Genomic DNA, 27,287 nt, shown 5'->3' with positions numbered 1-27,287 from the left:
CTTCAGCGGCGCCCGCCCGAGCCCTCCTGCCCAGCCGCCTGGGGTAGCTGAGGCGACGCCCGCGCATCCGCCCGCCCCTAACGGGCCGCAGGGCGGGGGGTGCCGGCTGTGCTAGGGCCTGGCCCCCTTGCTCAGCGCCCCGGGCCGCCTCCTCCTCCTCCCTCCGTCTTCCTGCCGGCCGGCCCCTTGCCCCGCCCCGTGTCTGAGGGGCCGGGAAACCGAAAGTGCGCGGCTCCGGGCGGGGCCGCGGACCTGCCTGGGCCCGAGTCTAAGCGCCAGTCGGCGGCGGCGGCGGCTGAGAGAGGACGCGCCGGGACCCGGTGAGCGACCCCTGCCCCGCGCCCCTGTCCCACACTTGGTCCCGCTCGCCGCCACTCCAGGCGCCCGGACCACCCTTCCCCTGTCTCTCCCGCTGCCCCGCCACCCCTCAGCCCCCGCGTCCCCATCACCCGCCTCAGCGCCCCCATCACTCTCTCAGCACCTCCATCACCCGTCTCCGCACTCGTCACCCCCTCAGCGCCCCCATCAATCACCTGAGTCCCTGTCCCCTCTTCCCAGCGCCCCTCTTACCCTCCCAGCGTCTCCATCACCACCTCCGCCTACATCCTCATCATCTAGTTCTCCTCTATCCCCCACATCTCCGTCCTCACTTTCTGCCACAGCTCCTCCTTCATCCTCACCTTCCATCACCTCACTCATCCCCCTTCTTCTAGAAGCACCCTCCGCACCTAGACTCCCTGTCCCTATTTCCAGGCGCCCCCCCACCCCGCTTCAGCAGGCAGCCCCCAGCTGAGCTCAGTTCCGCCCTCTTCTTGAGAACCCCAAACCTCTTCCAGTCTCCCCAACCTCCCCAGCCGCTCCAGGCTTCAGCCTTGCCCGGGCACCTTCTTCGTGGCCCCACCCAGCCCCGGCTGTCCCTTGACCCTATAATAGCTCCATCAGGACCTGCTGAGGCCCTGGGTGTCGGACTTCTCCATCCTTTCTTCTCCTCTCTCAGGAGCCTGGAGACTTCCTCTAACATCTTTCATCCCACCCTGGTAAATTACATTCTTCTCTGATTTAACTCCTCCATTGGCTTGAACATCACTGATTTTCTTCTTCCTGTCCTTTGAGGCTTTGATTCCCAAAGAAACCCACTCTAGTTTGCTTTTTTGGTAGCATTTCCTGTTCTTCCCTGCTTCTCCCTTTCCTTGCCTTTCTGCTTTCTTTTCTTCTGTTTCTTTTATCCCAGAAATTTGTGAGTTTCAATTTTAGTATTTTTTTTTTCAACAAGAGAAGGAATTGTTCCCTGAAAAGTTTTTATAATTAAACAGAAAAACTCTAAATATTGAGCTTGTGCCTTGAGAACTGGGTTTGATAAAATGAGAGATGAGATTCAAAAAATATTCCCAGCAGGAAGGAAGGGGACTCCTTTTTCTCATGAGGATAAAAACTACTCCTCATATAATGCCAGATATGTTCACAGTTTCCAAGTATGAATGTGTTCAAACTCAATGAGAGGGGCAGTTGGAAAAGGTCCCTTTGCTGTGAACTCTCAATTACCCACTCGTTCCCCAGCCCCAACCCAAATGATGTGTATGAGTAGGATGGAGAAGTTTCCTTAAAAGGGGCTTCCTCTTCCTCCTATAGGACTACCTTTGCAAATCATCAAGATAGAAGAAAGAAGGAAGGAACTGCAGATTTCTATTTATAGTTGGTCCTGAGAAAACAGTATGCAGTAGATGTTAAGCCTCCTGGTTTTTGAAACATGTTCTTTCTTTCTGGGGGCGGGGGGAGGGCTTAATCAGTTTGGCTCTGTTCCAAAGAGTAGTGTAGGGATATCTGCTCACTAATTATTTGCAAACTATAGAGTACTGCAAGCTATAGAGTATTATATAATACAAATGTTGGGTGGAGTGGTGAGTACATGATTTTGGGGTTAACAAAAATGTACTTTTTTCTGTCCTGGCAACAATATTTGTTTGCTTTATAGGAGAGGAAAATGAAACCTAGCAACTGATTAAGTAACTTGGCTAAAGGTATAAACCAAACAGGAGTTTTGAATGGGAAATGATGACACTCGCTTAACCCCAAGAAAATACGAGGATGCAGGGAAGGGGGAATTTGATCCTTTGGAATTTAATCCTAAATTGTGAATTTCGTGTTTTGTATCATAATTGGTCATTCACAGAGTTGGACACTTGTGCACATGATTAAAGTCTGTGTTTGATTCTTAGTTAACAAAGCGTTAAGATACAGAGGCAGAAGGATTAGCTTGATACTATTTGGGTGTTTGTTTTTCTTTTTCTGCTAGATGCTGTGTTTCAGAGGCGCTGAAAACTGTCAAACCGTGCGGACTTCCAGACAACTGAAATAACGTGACCGTGGAGGAGATCAGGTGACTCAGACATGGAGGACCGAAGACCTTGTCCAGAGGTGGGGCCCAGGAATCCTCATATCAACCACAGAGGTGAGCAAGATTTTCTACCCTTAGACGATCCCAGATTGATGTTGGTTCCACTTATGATTTTTGACTTTACAAGATGGTCCAAAAGCAACATGCATTCAGTAAAAGCTGTGCTTCAGGTTTGAATTTTGAACTTTTCCTGAGCTAGTGATATGTGTGAGCTAAGATGCTCTCTTGTGATGCTGGGCAATGGCAGTGAGCTTTAGCTCCCGGTCAGCCTTGCAGTCCCAAGAGCAAGCAATTAATACACTTAAAACCACTTGTATCCAGACAACCATCTTATTCTTTCAGTACATTATTCAGTAAATTACATGAAATATTCAACACTTTGTTATAAAATAGGCATTGTGTTAGATGAGTTTGCCCAACTGTAGGCTATTGTTAATGTTCGGAGCACATTAAAGGTAGGCTTGGCTAAGCTATGATGTTTGATAGATTAGGTGTATTTAGTGCCTTTTTAACTTAATGTTTTGAACTTATAGTGGGCTTATCAGAAAATAACCTAACGTAAGTCGAAGAAAATCTGTAATGGGAAGGAAATCAAGTTCCTTATGGATGAGCAGGCCCACCAAAATTGACTGCATCTCTCAAGTAAAGAATGGTTTATTCTTGAAAATTCCCTGCAGGTCCAGTGGTTAGGACTCAGTACTTTGCTGCAGTGGCCTGGGTTCAGTCCCTGGTTGGGGAACTAAGATCCTGCAAGCAGAGTAGCAAAGTCAAAAAAACCAAGAATGATTTATTCCTTAGCTATAGCATGAGTGACTTTGAGACTAGACAGCCCTCCCCTTTCCTTAAGAGAGCTTCTAAATTGGTACAATTCACTTTAGCAACGGTAGAGATGAGGTATCAGAAATGGCAATAACTGGTTTAGAGCAGCATTATCCAGTAGAAACATAATGCAAGCGAAAAACATAATTTTTGATGTTCTAGTAGCATCATTAAAAACAAAAAAGAAACAGGTGACATGAAATTTTAAAACTTAATACTAAATAATAATTTAATAGAATTTGGTATTTGTCTTATTTAAGCCAGTGTATCCAAATAATATCATTTTATTATAATTGAATATATTTTATTATTGTAGTTCTTTTCTTGGAGTTTTTTCCTTTTAGTTTTTTTGAAATATGATTGACATAGAGCACTGTGTAAGTTTAAGGTATATAGCATAATGATTTGACCTATATATATATATATATATATATATATATATATAATGAAATGATTATCAGAATAAGTTTAGTGAACATCCATCATCTCATATGGAAACAAAACTAAAGAAATAGAAAAAAAGTTTTTTCCTTGTGATGAAGGAAAAAATTAGGATTTTTAGGGTAAATCTTAGGATTTACTCTCTTAAAAACTTTAATGTACAGTATATAGCAGTGTTAACTACATTTATCATGTTGTACGTTATTTCTCTACTATTTATTAATCTTATAACTGGGAGTTTGTACCTCTTAACCTGCCTCATCTATTTCTCTTCTCCCCCTACTTCCCTCCGTGTTGGTAATCACCTGTTTATTCTCTGTATCTATAAATCTGTTTCTGTTTTTTGTGTTTGTTCATTTCTTTTGTTTTTTTTAAGTTCCACTTATAAATAAAGTCATAGAGTATTTGTCTTTCTCTGCCTCATTTCATTTACCATAATACCCTCTAGGTCCTTCCATGTTGTTAAAAATGGTAATATTTCATTCTTTTTATAGCTGAGATATAGTCCATTGTGTGTGTGTGTGTGTGTGTGTGTGTGTGTACACCCCACATCTTTATTCATTCACTTAGGCTGCTTCCATATCTTGGCTATTGTAAATAATGCTGTGATGAACATAAGAGTGCACCTGCCTTTTCTAATTAGTGTTCATAGTACTTCAGCAATTTCAGTTTTGCATTTATTCCCCCGAAGTATTCAATATTATCATTTTCGGATGTTACCAATATAAAAAATTTTAATGAGGTGTTTAACTTTTTTTCTGCTAAGGCTTCAAAGTTCCATGTGTCATTTTACACATACTAATTCAGACTAGTCACATTTAAGATGCTTAATAGCTACACATAGCTAGTAGCTATGAATTCGATGGTATGTGTCTAGAGTCCTAGTCACCAAAGCAAAGTTAGTTCCAAAAGCATCACTCTACTGCAGTGATTATTCTGTTTGCTCAGAATTGTCTAAAACAAAACTGAATGGAGTCTTGCCTTTTCCTAAGTTTGCAACATATCCTCTGAATTTCAGTTGTGGAACAGATGAGGAAGAACTACAGAATATTATTTTATGAGCTATGTGAATGTTGAAAGGTTGAGAAATAATACAATTTTCCATTCTTCCAAAACATTGTCTTCTAATCAGACCAGCATTAAAAGTAGGACTTTTTAATGATATCTTGGGAGTTTGAAAAATAAATGTAAAAGCAACAAGTTATAAGGAAATATGTACATTAGTAGATTTTTCTGGATCTAATGGCATGAAATGGTACAGTCATCTTGAATATGATATTCATTTGAAACTTTCATAACATTTGTTATCATCAAATCATTGCATAGTCTTATTTTGTTTATTTGTTTTTAAAATCTCCAAGTCGTTCTGCTAAGTTAGGTCAGCTCCATACTCAGTTTTAGAGGAAAGGAAAGTGAAAGAAAATGGGTTTGGGTAAGTTGGCCAAGGTCATTATGAAATGTGTGGCAGATCAAGAAAGACATGTTCAGCTTCATCCACAGGATGATGTTAGCTTTCCTGTGTTTGCTGGGTACACCTGCTCTTCTGCGGGTCTCCTTTCTGAGGATTGGTAATAGAGAAGTACTATGTGGATGAACTCGTGCTGCAGAAAGGAGGAAGAGTTAAGTTTCATTTTTCAGGTTTCTGAGTCACAGTTTGAGTTTCACTTTTCAGTTTCCTGAATCAAAGTTTGAGTTTCATTTTTCAGACGTGAAACAGAACTTTTGAGTTTTATTTTTTGGTTTCCGTTATTATCTATTATTTGGCTTCGAAAACATCTTGGTAAAGGAAGCCCTACCTTCCCCTTTGCCATCTGATGCTGAGCAAAGTTCAAATATATATTTCCCTGTATACTTTTACCCCACTTGATGCCTCTGGTGCCTGTGACCTAATTGTTTAGAGACAGAAACTATGGCCCTAGAAATCAAGAGAGTATTCCCAATAAAAAATGATTAGTATTTCTGCTAGTAATAACTAACATTTAATGAGAGCTTTTTATATGTCAGATAGCATACTAAGCATCTTATAAACATTTAATCTTTACAGCAACCCAGATAGTGAGGCTTAGAGAAATTATACAACTTAGCCAAGATTGTACAGTAGGGAAGTCCTTAGACCAAGATTTGAATCAGGTCTGTTTGGCTATGAAACTCATGCTTTCACTCTTGTTTGGTATTGGCAAGAGACTGAGAAAATGAGATGATCTTTTTGAGCCCCTGATATAATCCCAGCTTACGAAGATTAAATGAGTAATTATTTTCTGTCATGTATGAGGCACTCATCAAATGTTTATTCTCTTTTTTCTTTTTGTACTCTGAAAAAACAGTATTTTCATAATGTATACAGCAACCATAGTAATTTATTTTATATTTATTACATGACTTGGTAGGAAACCTTTTTTCTCTCCAAATAAAATCTAAGCTCCTTAGTTGTTTTGGATAATAAGAGTATGTTCATATTGTTGTACTATTGGATTTTCTTGCATCTTGATTTTTTTGTTTGCCCCAAATTTCCACTGTGTTTAGGACCTATGAATGGAGAACCAAGAGCTAGAAATCAGGCCAATAACCCACCAGCTAATGCTCTCAGAGGAGGAGCCAACCAGCCCGGAAGGCATCCCAGGGCCAACAACCATCCTTTTCCTCATCGGCAAAGAGAAGAGAGGTTTGGGGCCATGGGCAGGAACCCACATCAGGGAAGGAGGAACCAGGAGGGGCATACCAATGATGAGCCTAGAGGCCAAAGACATGGTCAGGAAAATGACACCAGGAGGAGAAATGGCAACCAGGAGGGAAGGAACCGCAGACCCCCACCACGACCTGATGAAGACTTCCAGCAGTGGCGGACCCCCCACCAAAAGCCTGCGGAACAGCCACAGCAGGTGAAGAAACTGGGCTACAAGTTCCTGGAAAGTCTTCTGCAGAAAGACCCCTCTGAGGTGGTCATTACACTTGCCACATGTTCAGGACTAAAGGAACTCTTGTCTCATTCTTTTATGAAGTCTGACTTCCTTGAGCTCATCTGCCAGGTTCTTCGGAAGGCTTGCAGTTCCAAAATGGACCGCCATAGTGTTCTCCATGTCCTGGGCATATTGAAGAATTCCAAATTCCTCAAAGTCTGCTTGCCAACTTATGTGGTAAGGATGATCACTGAACCCCTCCCTGAAGTTCGAAACCAGTATCCAGAACACATTAGCAACATCATCTCCCTCCTCCAGGACCTTGTAAGTGTCTTCCCTGCCAGCTCTGTACAGGAAACTTCCATGCTCATTTCTCTCTTGCCAACTTCTGTTAATGCTTTGCGGGCCTCTGGTGTTGATATAGAAGAAGAGACAGAGAAGAACCTGGAAAAGGTCCAGACCATCATTGAACATCTGCAGGAAAGGAGGCGCGAGGGCACTTTAAGAGTGGACACCTACACTCTTGTGCAGCCCAGGGCGGAGGACCATGTTGAGAGCTACCGGACCATGCCCATTTACCCCACTTACAACGAAGTGCACTTGGATGAGAGGCCGTTCCTTCGCCCCAACATTATTTCTGGAAAATATGACAGCACTGCTGTCTATCTGGATACCCACTTCAGACTCCTACGAGAGGATTTTGTCAGACCCCTACGAGAGGGCATTTTGGAACTTCTCCAAAGCTTTGAGGACCAAGGCCTGAGGAAGAGAAAGTTTGATGACATCCGAATCTACTTTGATACCAGGATTATCACCCCCGTGTGTTCATCAACAGGTATTGTCTACAAGGTGCAATTTGACACAAAACCACTGAAGTTTGTCCGCTGGCAGAACTCTAAGCGATTGCTCTATGGGTCCTTAGTGTGCATGTCCAAGGACAACTTTGAGACGTTTCTTTTTGCTACTGTGTCTAACCGGGAGCAGGAAGACCTCTGCCGAGGAATTGTCCAGCTCTCTTTCAATGAGCAGAGCCAACAGCTGCTCACAGACGTCCAGCCCTCTGACTCTTTCCTCATGGTGGAGACAACCGCATATTTTGAGGCCTATAGGCACGTCCTGGAAGGACTCCAGGAAGTCCAAGAGGAAGATGTCCCTTTCCAGAGGAACATTGTGGAGTGTGACTCTGATGTGAGGGAGCCAAGGTACTTGCTCATGGGAGGCAGATATGATTTCACTCCCTTAATAAAGAATCCCTCAGCCACTGGGGAACCTCTGAGGAATGCTGAGGGCTTGAGATATACCAGAGTTAATGTCTTAGACCCCTGCCAGTGGCCCTCAAAAGAAGCCCTGAGGCTGGATGACTCCCAGATGGAAGCCTTGCAGTTTGCTCTCACAAGAGAACTGGCTATTATTCAAGGACCTCCTGGAACAGGTAAGATAAAATTTTTCACAGCACACCACATCTGCCCTATGAGATAGGCAAGGGTGGCTTGACTCTAGGTTTCTAGAATGTCTCAATTTAAGACATACCCCTGAAATGGGCATCAAACTTGCTTAAAAAGTAGCTGCTCAAAAAATAAATAGGTAAAAATTTTTAAAAATTAAAAAAAAAGCAACTGCTCATAGTGATTTTTCAGTGAGGACTCTTGGTATACAGACTCTTGGTAATAGTTCAAAATCACAAGATTAGAGAAGACTGCTAAGGGGTCAGACTTAGGGAGATGCCTGACTTCTGTCTGCTTCATCAAAGGCTGTATTGATTTGCTTGATTTTATATAAATTTAAATTAAATAGTATCAACTATAAATACCCTGTGTGCCAAATACTACAGTGTATTTTTTGCCTATGTTAACTCATTGCTAGGCTGTGAGGTAGAAGCCAGTCCATGTTAATAGATGAAAAAACTAAGGCACAAAGGAGTTGAATGGTATGTTGATGCTCACCCAGATGGCAGTTGACAGATCTGAGACTAGAACTCAGGCAGTTTAGAAGCTGGCTCCTGGCTCTGTCATGTACCTCATTGTACTTGTTTCTCTTGGAAACACACCTCCCTGCCTTCTCCCCGGCCCTGCGTGCCACTCTAATCCTTCTCTGGAATGATAGCTGCTATTAGCAGTTTGACGTACATCATTCCAGATGTTTTCCAAAGTTAAAACTGATAGATCTTTGTGTCTCTGAGTGTATTTATAATGTTTACATACATACATGCATGCTTTTCCTATTGTTTAAATAACAAAAATAAGATTAAGCTACATTTATATATTATATATGGGTCTGCAATTTATATATGTATGTATATAACTACATGTTAGGGATATTTTTACATTCCTTACCCTACAGTCACATTTAGAAATGTACATCATGCTTTTTACAACATGCCTGTATTCATGGCATGAATGTACCATGTTGTGTTTTTTTTGTTTTGTTTTTTAGTTTCACAGACAGTGCTTATTAAGTATTCATATATCTATTTCTGTATGTGTTTATCTTTGAGCACTCTGCTTATTACTTCTGTAGTGTTTTTCCTAAGGTGGGAATTCACATAAATAGAGTAGGTACTGCTATATTACCCTCTCAAAAGAATATTAAAAAAACAATGGGAAGAGGTCCTTAAAAAATACTAATAAAATAATGGCAACTCATGATAAATTAATGTAACAAAATGGAAAGTTCTTTCTGATGAGACACCCGTATGTTGGGAAAATATGCATAAGTAAAGTGGTGCTTTCAGGGCTTTAGAAGAAGAAAAGGATGTACCAGTTTGTACTGCCACCAAGAATGAATTAGTGTTCCTATTTCCTTATATACTTTCCAGCATTGTTCCCTTGTTGTATGTTATCAATCTTCTTTTCTCATCAGCAGTTTTTGCTGATCTATGAGATTATAATTTTTGGCTCATTTTAATTTTAGTTTTATGTTTTAATTGGTTCAAAAATTTTTTTTTTTAATCCATGTCTTTCTCTCCTCACCATCCCACTAGGTTCCTTTATCTAAAGCAAACGATGTTATTGTCTTCCTATTTATCCTTCCTGAGATATTCTATGAATATTCAAGCAAATGCATACTTATATCCATTTCCCCCCACTTTTTTTTTTAACTCAGTATGCTAGAAAACAGTTTGCATGTTGCTTTGCTAACTTATAAAATATCTTGGTGATCCTTTCATATTGGTGCACAAGTGGTATCCTGTTTATGACTATATAATATTCCATTATAATTAGTTTATAATCTCTTTAACCAGTTCCCTATGGAAAGATTTACTAAAACAAACAATATCAGTGAATAACCTTGTTTGTAAGTCATTTCACAAAGAAGCAGAGTATATCCAGGGGAGAAATCCCTAACTGGATCAAACAATATGTGAATTTGTAATTTTAAGGTAGTGCCAAATTGCCCTCTAGAAATGTATATCACAGTGGTTAATCTGTATTTCTTTAATCAAGAATGAGATTCAATATCCTCTCATCTTTATTAGCTACTTATATCACTGCTTCTGTGGATTGCTTTTTTGTATTTGACATTTCTATTGGATGGTTTCCCTTTCTTACTGATTTGTAGGAGCTGTTAGTATATTCAGAATATGTGTGTTCCAAATAACTTCCCCTAATATTATCATTTGAATTGGGACTCCTTAGCTCCAAGTATAGTAATAATTTGGTAATTTCACACTAGCTTTACACACATACACACACACACATGCAGCTGCTAGAAAAGAGCCTACCTGTGAATTTGAGGGGAAGTGACAGAGGGGTTATCTTGGAGGTAGAAATCCCAAAAAGTATCCATTCTAAGGAGAAGAAAGCAGTGGGAGAGAATGGGGTAAATATTGAATTATAATGATTTTCTTTCCTCTGGAGGTCTCCTTATCCATCCAAGACTCCAAATTAAACACATAGGAATTACTCTTTTCTGTTCCCCACCCCAGCCCAACCATTATCCTGTTGCAATCAAGTTTACCTCTGAAACTTCTGCCCAGTCTGCCCCCTCAGCTCAGCTGCTGGAGCCAGGCCTTGTCCTCCGTCACTCCCTGGAGGAGGCAGGAGCCTCCCAGCCCGTCCATTCCTGTTCCCTCTTGCCAGGCCTTCCTCAGTTGCCACTTTCCCAGAAGTGATAGATTAGAAGCCTGTTCTAGTCTCATTGAGTAGACCAGAATCCCAGTTGTTTTCTTGGTACCTTGTAGTTCTCATTTCCCACATTTATGATTTTTACATTTGTTTGTGTGATTATTTTTCTCTTCTGCAAGTCTGTAAGTTCCAGGAAGATAAGAACCGTGGCTGTTGTGCTCATTGTATTTCTTATACTTAACCCCATATCTAACGCCTATTTGGCACTCAATACATACTATTTGAAGAAAAAAAAGGAAGCAAGAAATTGTCATTTATTTATCTATACTGAAAAGTATTCAGCTATACTGAAATTTTTTATTTTCTTGTATTACTCAGTATTGAGTATTTTTGAGGACAGTGGCTACCTTCTCAGCCTGACACCATGTAAGAATTTAGCATTTACTAATGAGCCCATAACTTTAACTCCAATGTTGATTTCTGTGACTTTTTCCCTCCTATCACAGAAGCAAGTCTACTATGGTATATTAAAAGCATTTCTAAATAATTTACCATGTGAGATTGGAAGCAATGTATTAATATATGTCTGCCAGTAGAAAACTAGATAAAAACAATTCCTTCCAGCTATGAAAAATAAAGGATTCTTTTTCTGTGCTGAAAGAGAACTACCTCCAATTTTAGTAAGTGAAAAAAACAAGATATCTAACAGTGAAAATAGTCTGCTACTATTTGTATTTTAGAAAGGAAGGGGGAAGCTAGAAAAAGGCTGTATATTCATTTTTGTTTGTGTATGCATAGAATGACTGTCTCTGAAAAGTTATGCAATAAACTAATAATGTTGGTTGTTTCCAAGAGAGGATCTAGGTAGCTGGAGACATAAGAATGAGGAGAACATGATACAAAACCATTTGTGTTCTAGGATTTTAAACCATCTCAATGTATTGCCTTAAAATTTTAAATAATAATAATTTGCTATAAGTAATTAATTACTCCTTTTAGAAAGTCTGTAAGTTTTTTAACTCTCCTTTTTCCTTGTTTTTTAGGCAAAACCTATGTGGGTCTAAAAATTGTTCAGGCCCTTCTAACCAACGAGCCTGTTTGGCAAATTAGCGTTCAGAAGTTCCCCATCTTGGTTGTGTGTTACACTAATCATGCCTTGGACCAGTTTCTGGAAGGTAATGTCTGTAGGCAAAATTGTTCTCTGTTGAGAGTTCTCTGGTGGTCTGTGGTTAGGATTATGGGCTTCACTACCGCGGCGCAGGTTCATTCCCTGGTCAGGGAACTGAAATTCCACAAACCACGCAGCACAGCTGAAAAAATAAACTTCTCTATTAAGACATATATAGTTGAACCATGAGCAACTTCAGTTGCTGTCTGTTGCACTTTGAATAAAGTCCACAGTCTGTACTTAGCATGACAGGAAAGGCTGTGTGTTGTCTGTGTGCTGTGCTTAGTCGCTCGGTTGTGTCTGACTCTGTGCGACCCCATGGACTGTAGCCCACCAGGCTACATGGGATCCCTCTGTCCATGGGATTCTTCAGGCAGGAATCCTGGAGTGGGCAGCCTTGCCCTCCTCTGTGTGTTGCTGCTCCAGCCTAATTCTTATGCTCTTGTCCTACCTCTTCCCTTGTTCTAATTCCAGCCACACTGATTGTCTACAATTTCTTGTCTTCCTCCAGCTTCTTCTTGGCCCATGCTGTCCCCTCTGCCTAGCAAGTACTTTTTCTTTTCTTCTCTCTCTCAGTCTTGATGCATCCAGCCCAGATGGTTCCAGCTCATTCCTCAGGTCTCACTTCATATGGACTTTCCTTCTTGCCCCAGGTCCTGTTTTTCTTCTAAGACTTAATTGGCACATATGTAACCATTTATTTGTATGTGTCTCTACCCTGGACTATAAACGCTAAGAGCTTTGGTCCTATTTCTTTCTATATTCACAGATCCTGAGACATACTAGACACTCAAAAAATATTAATGGCATTAATGAATGAATACGTATTTATTTTTTCTTTGGAAAATAATGCTTAGACTTATTTTCCACTCTTTTATATCCTTCTTTCATCTACATTAAATCTTTAGTATTCCTGGAGTCTCAATTTAAATTAGATCCTCAAAGATTAGATCCCTACCCAACCCAACTAGTTGAGGTCCCCTGTTACACACTTTCAGCATGTATTTATAGTATTAAATCTTATTAAGTTAAAATGTTTATGTGTCTTCTCTGATAGACCGTGAGTCATGAGAACAAATGAGGAACTGAGCCTGCATTGTGGCTACTTTAGCTTCAGAGCCTAGCACATGCCTAGCACAGAATAAGCAATCAGTGAATATCTACAGAGTGAGTAATAGAGAGCATTTACTAATGCTTTCTTTGGGCCAGCCCCCCCACCCCCCACCCCCCCAGAAGCTAGAAAGATACTCTCTCGTGTATCCAGACTATAGCCCTATAGGGGAAAGTATTACTGTCTTCAAGTCACAGACAAAGAAACTGAGGCTCAAGTTAAGTGACCTGCCCCAGGTTACATAGCAGTAAGTGGTAAAGATAAGACTTGGGTCCCCAGGTGATTCTACAGCCTTTGCACTGAAGCATCACACTTTACTGCTCTGCAGGTCACGTCATCTATGGGGCCTTCTTGCTCACTGGTAGGGTAGATTTCCTGTAAGTACCAGTTTGTACCCTAAGGGACCAGCTGCACCAACAACCCCAGACACATGCAGCTCTTACCCAAGAGAATCCAGCATAGCTCCTCTTAACTCTGCCCATGCTCCACTTTGCTCCTTAGGCATCTACAAGTGTCAAAAGCCCAGCATTGTGCGGGTAGGTGGAAGGAGCAACAGTGAAATCCTGAAGCAGTTCACCCTGAGGGAGCTGCGGAACAAGCGGGAATTCCGCCGCAACCTCCCTATGCACCTCCGAAGGGCCTACATGAGTGTAAGTCCCAGCTTCGGAGATCTGAGGTTGCTCAAGGGAGAACCAACCAAGACAGCGGTGGCTTTGTGGGTGGGCAGTCCAGGGGAGATAGGGAAGCTCCACAAACCTGGGAAGGACCCAGGTTCCTTCCAGCATACCATTCTGCTAATCCTATGGTGGGATCTTTGCCCTCGTAGTCCAAGATGGAGAAAGGACAGAAAAGGGCACACCATGCCTCCCAGCCCCTGCCAGGACCGTAAAGTTACTTCCCCCAAACCACCCATAACACTTCTTCTAGCCTGTTGGCCAGGTAAATATCATCTTCTAGCTGGGCAGTGTTGTGCCCAACCATAACTCTGAATTCTTACTACTAAGGGAAAGAGAAGTCTCCACCATAGTATACTTGGTATGTTTTCCTGTTGTATTATTTGTTTCCTTTTCTTACTAGTGGTAGGAAGCTTTTAGACATTTTAGATACTAATCCTCTGGTTTTAAGACTAGCTGTTCCTGTGTTCCCTTTGTTTTCCCTCAAGGCAGAGACTGAGTTCTGGGCATGATGACATACTTCTTCATCCACTTATTTCCCTCTGCTCTTGGTAGATCATGACACAAATGAAGGAGTCAGAGCAAGAACTGCATGAAGGGGCCCAGACTCTGGAGTGTACCATGCGTGGGGTACTACAGGAACAGCATCTGGAGAAGTTTATCTCCCCCCAGCACTGGAAAAGCCTAATGAATGGACCAAACCAGGTAGAGGAATCATCCTGTGGGGTTCAAGCATCTCTCGTCCAGTATTGGGAGGGAGCCTCCAGCAGAAGTAGCAGTTGAAGTATTAGCTACAATCTGCTATGATGCTTCTGTGATATGAAAAATTCCTTCTCGGGAGAAAAGTCACCTGAATATACTAGTCAAAAATAAGACTCTAGAGCCAGTCTGCTGGATATGAATCCTGATTTTGCTCTAAGGGAGTTACTTAATTTTTTTCGTTCTTGTTACCTCTTTTATAAAGGGGGATAGGAACTTCCCTGGTGGTCCAGTGGTTCAGACTCTGAGCTTCCACTTTAGGGGGGCATGGGTTTGATCCCTGGTCAGGGAACTAAGATCCCACATGCCATGAGGTGCAGCAAAAAAAAACCCACACACATGGGGATCATAACATTTAGTTGAACTATGTGAAATTGCCAGTATTTGTAAATTTAACTTGCAAAAAGGCAGTCTTTTACAGATCAACTTAATTCTTATAGGATTGTTATTGGATAAGCAAGTTAATATCTGTAAACCTGTTAACTTAATAAGTGTGCTCAAAGTATTTGTTAAATGAAACCAAATCATAGCAAGGCAACCTAGCACATATAGAGGACTTGGGACTTGACCGACCTGTCACACAGACTGACTGTGTGACTTGAGCCAGTGTGATCTTCAGGTCCCTCAGCAGTCAACAAGAAGAATAATAATGCTTGCATTCAAAAGATCTTATAAGAAGTATCTGATATACTCTGGATTTTTTTTTTTTCTCTTTTGGCTGTGCCATGCAGCTTGTAGGGATCTTAGTTCCCCAACCAGGGATTTCTCTCGTCCCTCCTAAAGTTGAAGCGTGGAGTATTAACCACTGGATCACCAGGGAAGCCCATGACACAGTCTCTGTGAAGTGGTTGGCTAGGAATTCAGTGAAATGGTAGCTCAAACCCAAAAACTTAAAAAGGGTCAGTCAGCGTATGAATGACTGAAGCAGGCTAGTTAACTGTCTTGTTAAGTAGTGAGGTCTGAGACAAACCGGAACAGGCGTGGCAGCAGCCCTCTTCAACCATTTGTTGCCAGTCAGGAATACAGCCTCATTGCTCCCGTAGCTCCTGCTTTTGTCAAAAGAAGCAGGAAAATTTTGTTTTTAAAATTCTATACAAGTCCTATTAAAAGACCCAGTGGCCCAAACATTGCATTTTAAGAGAGTTCCAGGGGAATTACCTTTTGATTCCTTGAGAAGACCTTTCCTTCATTCTGAGTTGTCATAGAATTCTCATGACTAATAATCCTTCTTTCCTCAGGATAGTGAATGGGCTTACTTCCAGGGCCGGAAACATTCCATGATGTTGGAGTTTCTCGGTCTGGGTGTTGGTTCTTTCACCCAAAGTGTTGCTTCAGCAGTACCTGAAAATACAGGTGAGAAGTCCATGTCTACCTAGAATGACATCTTATGGTGGAATGTGGTAAAGACTAGAAGAGCAAGACTTTAAAGTAATGCCCAGAATTTATAAGGAGCTATAATCAATCAAAAAAGACCAATAAAAGCTTAATAGGAAAACAAATTAAAGACTTAAAGAAGCACATCACAAAATCTTCATGGCCAATAAACATGAAGAGTGCTCATTAGAAACAAGAGGAATTAAAACTACAATAATATACTATTACACACCTACTAGACTGGCAAAAATTAAAATGTTTGATATAATCCCACACTGATAAAGGGTCATATTCATAAGAATGTGAGCAGTGGGAACTCTGATATGATACTAATGGAGATATTGATTGGCAGAACCACATAAGGAACTCAAATGTCCATCCACATTTGTACCCATCTATTCAGATAATGGATACAACTGTGAAAAGGAATGAATTACAGCATATATAGCAATATGATATGACTCTCAGAAACATGCTGAATGAAAAAAGCAAGTTACAGGAAAATATATTCAATGTGATTTCATTTACTTAGAGCTCAGAAAAGTCAAAGCTAGATAATGCATTATTTGGAGATATATATACATTATATAATAGCAATCCACTCCAGTATTCTTGCCTGGAGAATTCCATGGACAGAAGAACCTAGTGGGCTACAGTCCATGGAGTTGAAAAGAGTCGGACACAACTGAGCGACTAACACACATACGTTATATATGTGGTATCATCAACTCAATGGACATGAATTTGAGAAAACTCTGGGACATAGTGAAGGACTGGGGTGCCTGGTGTGCGGCAGTCCATGGGGTCACAGAGAGTTGAACACATTTGAGTGACTTAACAACAACACATATATGGTAAAGTTAAAAGGGAGGAATAAGTAATAAAAAATTCAAGTTAGTACAGCCCACAAATGTCTTCAAAGAAATTGGTAACTTTCTGCTTCTTAGGTTGGGTGGAAGATACCTGGATGTTCATTTTATATATTTTTATTATTTAAATTGCACATTTATGTTTTTTTTTTTTTTTGCACATTTATGTTTTATACTTTCCTTTGTATATGTATTTACATAAGTAAAATCTCCCTTAAAAAGGCATGCATTCATGTGATTTTCTAAATGTAACAAAAACGTGGGTAAGGAAACGTGTCTTTCTCCCCTTCATTCCTCCTGTGTTTCTCTAAGCGGAGCTGACCATTTTAAGCTGGAGAATGTCTCCATGCATCTAAGCTCTCATAGGTACCCTTGTTTACCCTCTGACGTTAAGAGTCTCCATCCATGTCCTGCCTGCTTTCCTCTCTTAGCCCAAGCAGAAAGGGAGGAGGAGGAGGAGGAGGAGGAAGGGGAAGAAGAGGGCTCGCTGATTGAGATCGCAGAGGAGGCCGATCTGATCCAGGCAGACCGGATGATTGAGGAGGAAGAGGTGGTGCGGCCCCGGCGGCGGAAGAAGGAAGAGAATGGAGCGGTCCAGGAGCTGGCGAAAGTGCTTCTGGCCATGAGGCTAGACAACTACGGCCCCAGGACGGCAGCCAGGCAGGAGCAAGCTGCGGGAGAGTGGGAGGTAACTCACTTCCTCACAGTCCCCGAAAGCCCTGACAGAGTGGGAAAGGGGGGTTCAGTTAGTACTGCCAGGGGGTTGTGGGTTAAACTCTCCCAAGAGAGACCTGAGAGCATCTGTCCTGACCTGATTTTCACCTCCTTCTGTTGCACTATATTCGCTTCATCCTCATAATTAGCTTAATTTACCCTTTTACAGGGCTTCCCTTATGACTCAGCTGATAAAGAATCCGCCTGCAATGTGGGAGACTTGGGTTTGATCCTTGGGTTGAGAAGATCCCCTGGAGAAGGGAAAGGTTACCCACTCTAGTATTCTGGCCTGGAGAATTCCAGGGACTGTATAGTCCAGTGGGTCACAAAGAGTCAGATACAATTGAGTGACTTTCACTTTCATTTCCCCCTTTTATAACCTAATCCTTGTATAAGGTCCAGTTTTCAAGGGTATAGAAATTATGGCCTTTTAGAGGGACCCTCCCAATAAATGCTAACTTAGAAAAACAGGAAGCAGGTAGCCAAGGACTTCTCTTGAACTTTTAGAGAAGCGTAGCACATTTGAGTCGGGTCAGACACTGATGGCCTTGGTGCTTGGTGCTTTTAAGATATTCTTAACAGCAAACCAGCCCGGGCATTAGGATTTTAGAGGGTTCAAGTGAAACAGAATGAAGTAAGCTGTGTAGACTGAATGGAATGTTTGTCCTTCATTCATTTTGAAATTTGTTATTTCTCTTAGAGCCAGAATAGTATAAATGCCCAGACTTTCTGTCTGCTCCTTCCTATGATAGAACGCTGGGGTGCTCAGAATTTACCGTGTGTTACTATGACAAAAGAGCGCTGAACCCTACTGACGACTTAAGGGACTTTGAGGGCAGGTTTTTACTGAATGCAGCTTTCTCCAGTCTTCTGGCTCTGAGCCTGATCTCCTAGTTCAGTTCAACGTCTCTATATGTGAGGCACAGAATCACGATCACAATACATAGAAGCATGGATTGGGCATCTCTCTGCTGTGTGGCCTTAGGAGGAGTTGAATTGTTTGGTTTTGAAGCAGACGGGAGTCCATAGTATTTTGACATCCATCTGGCATGCTAGTCCTTCTAAAGGCTCATGGCCTCAGATTCTAACAGAGCCAGGGAAGAGTACTTTCTCCTAAATGGTGCTTTTCACCCACATGTTTAAGATACTATCTTGATATAATGGCATTAAGACCATCTTAGCAGGATTTGTATAGCATTTAATGAGAGAGACGTATCTCCACTATTGTCGTGACATATGTTTTAGGAATAAGAAGCAGACTGTGGTCAAAAGACCCTCAGTAATAACTGGTGTACCAGCACTCTTCTAAAGTGCTTTCCATGTATCTTACTGCTTCAGTCAATCCAGCCACTCAGTGAAGAGGTGTTGTTATTATTCCCATTTTATAGACGGGAAGGCTGAGGCACATAGAGGTTCAGTAAGTGACTGTAGGTCCCACAACTAATAAGCAGTAGATGGGACTTAGAACCCAGACAGACTGGCTACAGAGCACTCATTTAGCAATGAAATACCTGTGGAGAGAGTGTGGAACATTTAAGAGATGTTCATCAGAGATGACAGTTCCATTTTTCAGTATGCTCTGGCCCCCATCTTGGGCTTAGAACCTGGCCCATCTCTGCTCAGTGACTCTGACTGGTATTGATATCTGCAGACCCAGCGCAGCCAGAAAAAGAGAATGAAGAAGAAAGTGAAGGTTGAGCTTCGCAAGCTGAACACCATGACTGAGGCCGAGGCCAATGAAATCCAGGATGTTTGGCAACTGGACCTGAATTCTCGCTGGCAGCTTTATAGGTATGGTGCCTGTCCCCATCCTCACCCCCACCCCCAGCCAGCCCATGTAATTTCCCCAGGGTGTCCCTTTTCTGTTTCTAGAATATAAGCCCTTCAAATCCTCAGCATTAGTGCTAACTGATGATTGATCAAGCACTCCCACTGAACTGAGTGCTAGATGCAGCCATGGGATAGAATAGACATGCTTGACTCTACCCTATGGGATTTAGAGTCTAACTAGGGAGACAAATTAGTTTGTCCCACAAATAAAAAGTTACAAGTAGGCATCACCACTAAGAAAGAAAGAACCAAGGAGCTAAGAATATTAACATGGGAGCTGAGCTGGTCTGAGCTATCCAGGAAAGTGACACTGGAGGCAAGGTCTGAAAGATAGTAGGTCTTTTAGGGCCACTTGGGAAGGGGAGCAGATGAGCTCGTGAGGACCACATGCATAAAGGCCTCGAGATGGGAGGGAGCATGTTTGTTTGAGAAACTGAAAGAAGGCAACCATCATGGCTGTGGCTCAGACAAATGGAGAGTGAGGTCAGAGAGGGAGGCAGGGGCCAGGTTGTGCAGGGCCTCTTAGGGCTGAAGAGGACTGTTGGAAGGTTTTAGAGCAAGAGTGCTGACATCATCTGTTTTACTTACGGAGAATTGGGGGAGGGTGGGGAAGGGGGGAGAGGGCTTAGCAGGAATGGAGTAGGGACAATTTGTGAGAAATTCTTCTTGAAGCTTTTAAAGTTCTTTACTCTTGTCCAGTAATTAGCATCTGTTCTTTATCCCCCTCCTTCCTTGGTTCCTGACCACTTACATATCCTCTGCACATATGTTTTGTTGGGCATTTTTTGTTGTGCAGGACACTCCGGTCCCTGCACATCTGGGTCTTGTCTTCTTTCTCTGTGGCCTGCAACCTCCTCTAGGGTGTAGGTTCCACTTATGCACAGGGCACACTGAAGGGGGTTCCACCACATCTCAAAGAGCACATGGCTTCCTCTCCCTCATTCTTCAGGCTGTGGCTGCAGATGTACCAGGCTGACACCCGCCGAAAGATCCTCAACTATGAACGCCAGTACCGCACATCAGCAGAGAGAATGGCTGAGCTGAGACTCCAGGAAGACCTGCACATCCTGAAAGATGCCCAGGTTGTAGGAATGACAACCACAGGTAAGAAAGCATGAGTTTACTGCTGGTGCCAGATGCCTATCAGGTTATCTGGGACAGGTAAAGAGAAACTTCTTTAGTAGGTTAGAGGAAAATACCAGGAAGAGCTCTTGAGAGCAAGCTCTGTTTTGGATTCTCTTGGTGAAATTCACTCTCTTGCTTCCATTGCGTTTGGAACTTCAGCAGCTGATGATCCCAGTGCCGAGGTTCCAAACGCAATGAAAGCAAGTGCTCAGTAGTGATGGCATGGGGAGGTTGCTTCTCTGGAGACTGTCCAGCAGCACTCTTTTTCGTCCCGTGGTCCTCAGAGCCCTGGGTGGATGGGAGGACTCCGTTGGAATAGACCCAGGCTCAGGGTGCACCAGTCCAAAACCCCAGTGACACAGGGGGTCCAGTATGTCCACTCAGAGGGGTCTCTTTCTTCTCTTGACTCAAGGTGCTGCCAAATACCGCCAGATCCTGCAGAAGGTGGAGCCCCGGATCGTCATCGTGGAAGAGGCTGCAGAGGTCCTTGAGGCCCATACCATTGCCACACTGAGCAAAGCTTGCCAGCACCTCATTCTGATTGGGGACCACCAGCAGGTAGGCCTGGGCCCTCTGGAAGGTGAACTGACTCTGCAGGGGTGGAATCAGACAGGAAGACCCTGGCCTCTGATTCCTTCCTCCATCTTCAGGCTTGTTGGTGGCTTTCTGTGATTCCTCTTTTCCTCACCTCCCATGTCCAGTGTAAGAGCAGGTCTTCTTAGATTTGGGGCGTATTTTAGAGATAGCGTCATTGATTCCAATTGGCCTCTTTGCTGTTTTTAGTTTACCTTGGCATTTTAAGTGGACTGTTAAAACAGCATGCTCCCCATCCCACTGCTTCTGTTTTTTGCCATGCTGTAATCAATTCCTCATAAAGGAACCAAAGTGAATTTTTAAAAAAAAACTCAAATCAAGTCATGTTACTCCCCAGCTTAAAACCCTTCAGTGGTTACCCATTGAACTTAATATAAAAATCAAGCATCTTGAAGTGGCCTACAAAGACCTGCATTCTCAGAGTACTGCCTGTTTCTCTGACCTCACCTCACACCACCGTCTGTCTCATTTGCTCACTGTGCTCCAACTCCTGTCCTTTCTGTTTCCTCTTACGGCTTCCTTTTTGAATGATTACCAGCTTCCTCCATGCTGGTGTCAACTCAGATGTCACTCTTAGGGAGACCTATGTAAAGAAACTCTGCCCCAGACGTTCTGTCACATCACCCTTATTTCTCGGCTTCACGGTCTTTGTCAACTCTTTGCCCTGAGCCTGTTATCATCTAAAGCCGAGCCTGGAACCCAGAAGTCACTTGAAAAACATTTGATAGGTAGGTGGATGGGTGGATGGTTAACATACATTTTCAGTGGACAATCCTCAGCCATGTTTCTCTTTTCAGCTGCGCCCCAGCGCCAATGTGTATGACCTGGCCAAGAATTTCAACTTGGAGGTGTCCCTTTTTGAACGGCTGGTGAAAGTAAACATTCCTTTTGTCCGTCTGAATTACCAGGTGAGAAGCTAGATCTTGATTATTACCAAATGTCCAGGTGAAGGCTCCTGGCAGCCTGCCAACTGCCAACAAGAAAGGGTTCATAAAATAAAGCTAGTTTAGTAATGAAATGACTCTGTCTGATTTTCTTTTCTGTTTGAAAATAACATGAGACCAGCCTGTGGTGAGTTTGTGTCAGATGAAGGAGCTGTTTCTCTTCTGCTGTTTTCTCCCTGTTCTTTTCAAATGTCATCTCCCCAGATTTTCCACTAGCAGCTTAGTCTCTAGAAAACCGTCCATTTATTCTCTGCCAATGTGTTTAATGACATACATGTCTTGTTTCAGCACCGCATGCGTCCTGAAATTGCCCGACTTTTGACCCCTCACATTTACCAGGATCTGGAAAACCATCCTTCTGTTCTCAAATATGAGAAGATTAAGGTGAATCTGCTTTACCTGATCTTTCTCTGATGCTGTCAGCAACCTAGGAGGTTATCTTTTCCTCAGGATGAAAAGGGGCTTTCAGAAGGGTATACAGCCAGCTTTCTAAAAAGCTAGGTGTTGGGAATTCCCTGGCAGCCCAGTGGTTAGGACTTGGTGCTTTCACTGCCAGGGCCCAGATTCTACCCCTGATCAGGGTACCAAGATCCCACAAGCCGAGCAGCGGCAAAACAAAGCAAAACAAACAAACCAAAAACCCCAAACAGTAAGAAGCTAGTTATTAAGAAGAGGAGTGGTACAGAGGTTGAGAACGCAGACCTGGGATTTTGAATCCCAGCTCTGCCATTTAGTAGCTGTGTCGCCTTTACCAAACTATATACCAGTTCTAAGGGTCAGGGTCTTCTGTACAGTGAGAATAATGGTTGCTGCCTGATCGCATTACCGTATTGCAGGAGATAATGTATATAAAGCACTCAGCACAGCAGATGCTCATAAATTAAAGATTGTGGTACGGAGTATACAGAAGCCTTCTAAGGTTCTTCCCTGGAACAGGGCCAGTGGCCAGCACACATGAAGCTTGAAAAAGCTGCCGTGAGTAAACCTAACATGTGTCTTCTTTGTCTTTCCAGGGAGTCTCTTCCAACCTTTTCTTTGTAGAGCACACCTTTCCTGAACAGGAAATCCAAGAAGGCAAAAGCCACCAGAACCAGCACGAGGCGCGCTTTGTGGTAGAGCTCTGCAGGTACTTCCTGTGCCAGGAGTACCTGCCCTCCCAGATCACCATCCTCACCACCTACACCGGGCAGCTCTTCTGCCTGCGCAAACTCATGCCTGCCAAGACCTTCGCCGGCGTCAGGGTCCACGTGGTGGACAAGTACCAGGGGGAGGAGAATGACATCATCCTCCTCTCGCTTGTGCGCAGCAACCCGGAAGGCAAGGTGGGTTTTCTCCAGATATCCAACCGCATCTGCGTGGCCTTGTCCCGCGCCAAGAAGGGCATGTACTGCATTGGGAACATGCAGATGCTGGCCAAGGTGCCCCTGTGGAGCAAGATCATCCACACCCTTCGAGAGAACGATCAAATCGGCTGTGCCCTCCGGCTCTGCTGCCAGAACCACCCCGATACTCACACTTTAGTTTCCAAAGCTTCTGACTTCCAAAAAGTGCCCGAAGGAGGCTGCAGCCTCCCCTGTGAGTTCCGGCTGGGCTGCGGGCACGTATGCACGCGAGCCTGCCACCCCTATGACTCCTCACACAAGGAGTTCCAGTGCATGAAGCCCTGCCAGAAGGTGGTCTGCCAGGATGGGCATCGGTGCCCTCTTGTCTGCTCCCAAGAGTGTCAGCCTTGTCAGGTGAAGATGCCCAAAACCATCCTCCGGTGCGGCCATAAACAAATGGTCCCGTGTTCTGTGCCTGAGTCAGATTTCTGCTGCCAGGAGCCTTGCACCAAGGTCCTAAAATGTGGGCACAGGTGCAGCCACACGTGTGGTGAAGACTGTGTGCGGCTGTGTTCAGAAATGGTCACCGTGAAGCTCAAGTGTGGGCACAGACAGCAGGTGAAGTGTGGCAGTGTGGAAGACCTCAAGTACGGCCTGCCAGTGAAGTGCACCACCGAGTGTGGCAGCATCCTGGACTGCGGGCATCCGTGTCCCGGCTCCTGCCACAGCTGCTTCGAAGGGCGCTTCCACGAGCGCTGTCAGCAGCCCTGCAAGCGCCTGCTCATCTGTTCACACAAGTGCCAGGAGCCCTGCACTGGCGAGTGCCCACCCTGCCAGCGGACCTGTCAGAACCGCTGCGTCCACAGCGAGTGCAAGAAGAGGTGTGGGGAGCTGTGCACGCCCTGCGTGGAGCCCTGCACGTGGCGCTGCCGGCACTACCAGTGCACCAGGCTCTGCTCTGAGCCCTGTAACCGCCCACCCTGCTATGTGCCTTGTACCAAGCTGCTGGCTTGTGGCCACCCCTGCATTGGTTTGTGTGGGGAACCATGCCCCAAGAAGTGCCGTGTCTGCCACCAGGAAGAGGTCACCCAGATCTTCTTTGGCTCTGAGGATGAGCCAGATGCTCGCTTTGTACAGCTGGAAGACTGCAGCCACATCTTTGAAGTGCAAGCCCTAGACCGCTACATGAACGAGCAGGGTGACGAAGTTGCCATCAAGTTGAAGGTCTGCCCTATCTGCCAGGTGCCCATCCGCAAAAATCTGAGATACGGAACCAGCCTCAAACAGTGCCTGGAAGAGATTGAAGTCGTTAAGGAAAAGATCTTGGGCTCAGCAGGGGAGATAGCAGTCAACCAGAAGCGACTTACGGATGTACTGGAGGGGAAGAACCTGCTCTGCCAGCTGCTCCCTGAAGATTTCCTGAAGTTGAAGGAGAAGCTGGCCCAGAAAAATCTGTCAGTGAAGGACCTGGGCCTTGTTGAGAATTATATCAACTTCTATGACCACCTGGCTGGCCTGTATGATTCCCTGAAAAAAGTGGATGTCTCAGAGCAAAAGAAAGTGAGGACTCGATTAGACCAGGTTCATGAGTGGCTCGCCAAGAAGCGTTTGAGCTTCAGCAGCCAGGAGTTGGATGACCTCCAAAGTGAAATCCAGAGGCTCAGATACCTGGTGACCCTCCTGACCCGCTGCAAGATGGCCGAGGGGAAGGTGAGAGGCAGCGTCGCTGAAGAGGTCAGCACTGTCCGGAACATCCTGGAGAGAACATGTAAGTTCACCCAGCAGGATGCACAGCTTGTGCAGAGAAAGATGGAAGCTCTGAAAGCCACTCTGCCCTGCTCTGGCCTGGGCATCTCAGAGGAAGAGCGCGTGCAGATCGTCACAGCCATGGGCTACCCTCGTGGCCACTGGTTCAAGTGCCCCAATGGCCACATCTACGCGATTGGCGACTGTGGGGGGGCCATGCAGAGGGCCACGTGCCCCGAGTGTCGGGAGGTGATCGGGGGACAGAACCACACGCTGGAAAGGAGCAATCGGCTTGCTTCCGAGATGGATGGAGCCCAGCACCCTGCCTGGTCAGACACGGCCAACAACCTGATGAACTATGAGGAGATCCAGAGGATGATGTAGGAAGGTGGCAGCCCACTGCCTTCTGCCCTGGCCACCACAGGGCTGGGGCCAGCTCCTTCTCAAAGGAACTGCTTTGTTTTTTATTATTGTCTTTAGTCTTAGCACCTATTTAAGGATCCACTTTTAGGGCTTGCCCACATTTGTTTCTAGATTTACCCCTGCGCTAGAGTAAGCACTTTACCTCCAGAACCGAGAGCAAAGTTAACAGATTTCTCTTCTTTTTCTCTCCTACAAGTTAGTGGACAGACTGCCTGGAGCATGTTTGGGCTTCCACCCAGGGCCGCCTGTAGTGTCTCTGGGTCCTGACTCAATCAGATGTTCTTTCTCTGCAGTGCTCCAGAGGCAGATATGAGCTCAGTGAAGCAGACTCATTCTAAATTGCCAGGCCGTAACTTGCAGGCTGACTTCTGCTCTAATAAACAGAGGCCCAGAGTTGTTTGTGAATTGCTTATCATTTCAAGGAGCACAAGAACCCCTCCTCTTCTCGGGCACCTTCGTTCCAGGAGAGGGAGGCATGTGATGAGACAGAGACTTCACGGACCAATCATGACCCAGTTTCATATTCACTGATGGTGGGGGAAGGTGTGACCCCACGGCTGGGGGCTTGTGCAGCAGGCCTAGGCTGAGTGACCCCCATACCCTTCCTGTGACTTGCACTTTGGGATGGTGGAGGTTACTTCCCCTTTAGTAGGGGAGGTTCAGTAGCTGTGCTGGTTCCCCAGGGCCTTGAGTGGAACTGGACTCTGATTTGGTACCAGAAGCACGTGTCCAAAGTGTGACCCCTTTGTCCCAACACCCTCTATTGCAGCTTTTGCCTGGGCAGGGTTAGCATGCCAGCAGCTTCTGCAGGTCCCAGGTCCACACCAGAAGCCAGCCCCCAAGTCTGTGGCCTGGGTACATACACCCTCAGTCCAGTGTTCCCTAGAACTGACACTTAGGCATCTCAGGTCTTTCTAATGTTTGCGAGAAAACATCCCTTTGCTATGTATACGTTTCCTTTTTTGTCTTTACTATGCACTTTAGCCTATAAAGCCAATTAATAAAAACAATGAGAAAACCAGTGGTCTGTGTTCGTCCTCCTTAACTGCTAAAAGCAGCTCAGGCAACGTGAGACGGTGAGGATGGGGATGGGTGCACTGCCTACAAGGGGGCCCTTCATCTTCTGCAGAAGGGAGGGGTTTTGTGTTTTTTGTTGTTGCTGTTTTTGGCTGGTAAGTCATTTTTACTCTTGGTAAAAACAAAATTTTTCAACTTGTACAAAAAGGCATACTTGAAGTTTCCTTCCCCAGCAGCAATCTTAACAGCTTCATGAGTCTTCCCAGAGATAACCATTCCATACATTTGCAATATCTAAGCCTTTAAAACATGCATAGTTCTGCACTTGGCCTAAAAATCTAACTTGGGGTTCTTTCTGTAAGCACGTGAAAACGGTGAGTCTGGGATTTTCCTGGTGGTCCAGTGTTTAAGACTCTGCGCCTCCACTCCGTGGGGTCTGGGTTCAATCCCTGGTCTCCATCTTGTGTGGGGGCATTATTTACTGAACTGGAACTCTCTGCTAGCAACTTTTAGGTGAAGCCTAAATGAATAGCATTGATCTTAATAATCTAATACTGAGGGTATGTGCCACTGGATAACTAATTATAACTTGAAATTATATATGACAAACGACAATCACAATTTTCCCCTGGCTTCATCTAATTGTCAAAGGGAACAGTGATTCAGAAAAGGAAAGAACCATCATTCTACAGGGTACAGGCTGTTTTTTACAACAAAGAGTTAATTTATCTAGTATTCTTTCTGTTCCCTTTGAGCGTCCATCTCTCCAGTACCATTTTCCACATCATTGTAAAGAGTCAGGTACTCTTTATAGGTCCAGGTACACCCTGATTTCAAAAACCTGAATTCCCAGCTGGATAATTTTTGGAAGATACTCCCATCTTTCTAACCCTCCATTTCTTTATCTGTAAAATGGGGATTACAGTACCTGCCTCATAGGAGTGTAGTGAGTTGGATGAGACAGTGCTCGGTGCACAAATATCTGGTGCACAGCTGGGGCT

At 44.1% G+C, this 27,287-nt stretch overlaps 1 protein-coding gene across 1 annotated transcript; it reads left to right on the top strand.

Moving 5' to 3' along the window:
* The first annotated feature begins 172 nt into the window (after window positions 1-172).
* On the top strand, window positions 173-26,290 carry ZNFX1 (zinc finger NFX1-type containing 1). Its single transcript, XM_061127456.1, has 14 exons — window positions 173-320; window positions 2,294-2,449; window positions 6,179-7,984; window positions 11,660-11,791; window positions 13,397-13,545; window positions 14,125-14,274; window positions 15,567-15,681; window positions 17,003-17,259; window positions 18,937-19,076; window positions 20,065-20,219; window positions 20,653-20,798; window positions 21,632-21,742; window positions 22,067-22,162; window positions 22,792-26,290. Exons 2-14 carry the CDS (start codon window positions 2,389-2,391, stop codon window positions 25,228-25,230), a joined length of 5,757 nt encoding a protein of 1,918 aa, XP_060983439.1. The 5' UTR covers window positions 173-320; window positions 2,294-2,388; the 3' UTR covers window positions 25,231-26,290.
* Window positions 26,291-27,287: the final 997 nt, after the last annotated feature.

The sequence above is a fragment of the Dama dama genome, chromosome 23 (genome assembly GCF_033118175.1).
Source record: "Dama dama isolate Ldn47 chromosome 23, ASM3311817v1, whole genome shotgun sequence".
NCBI lineage: Eukaryota > Metazoa > Chordata > Mammalia > Artiodactyla > Cervidae > Dama > Dama dama.
This window is presented reverse-complemented; position numbering and strand designations above follow the sequence as displayed.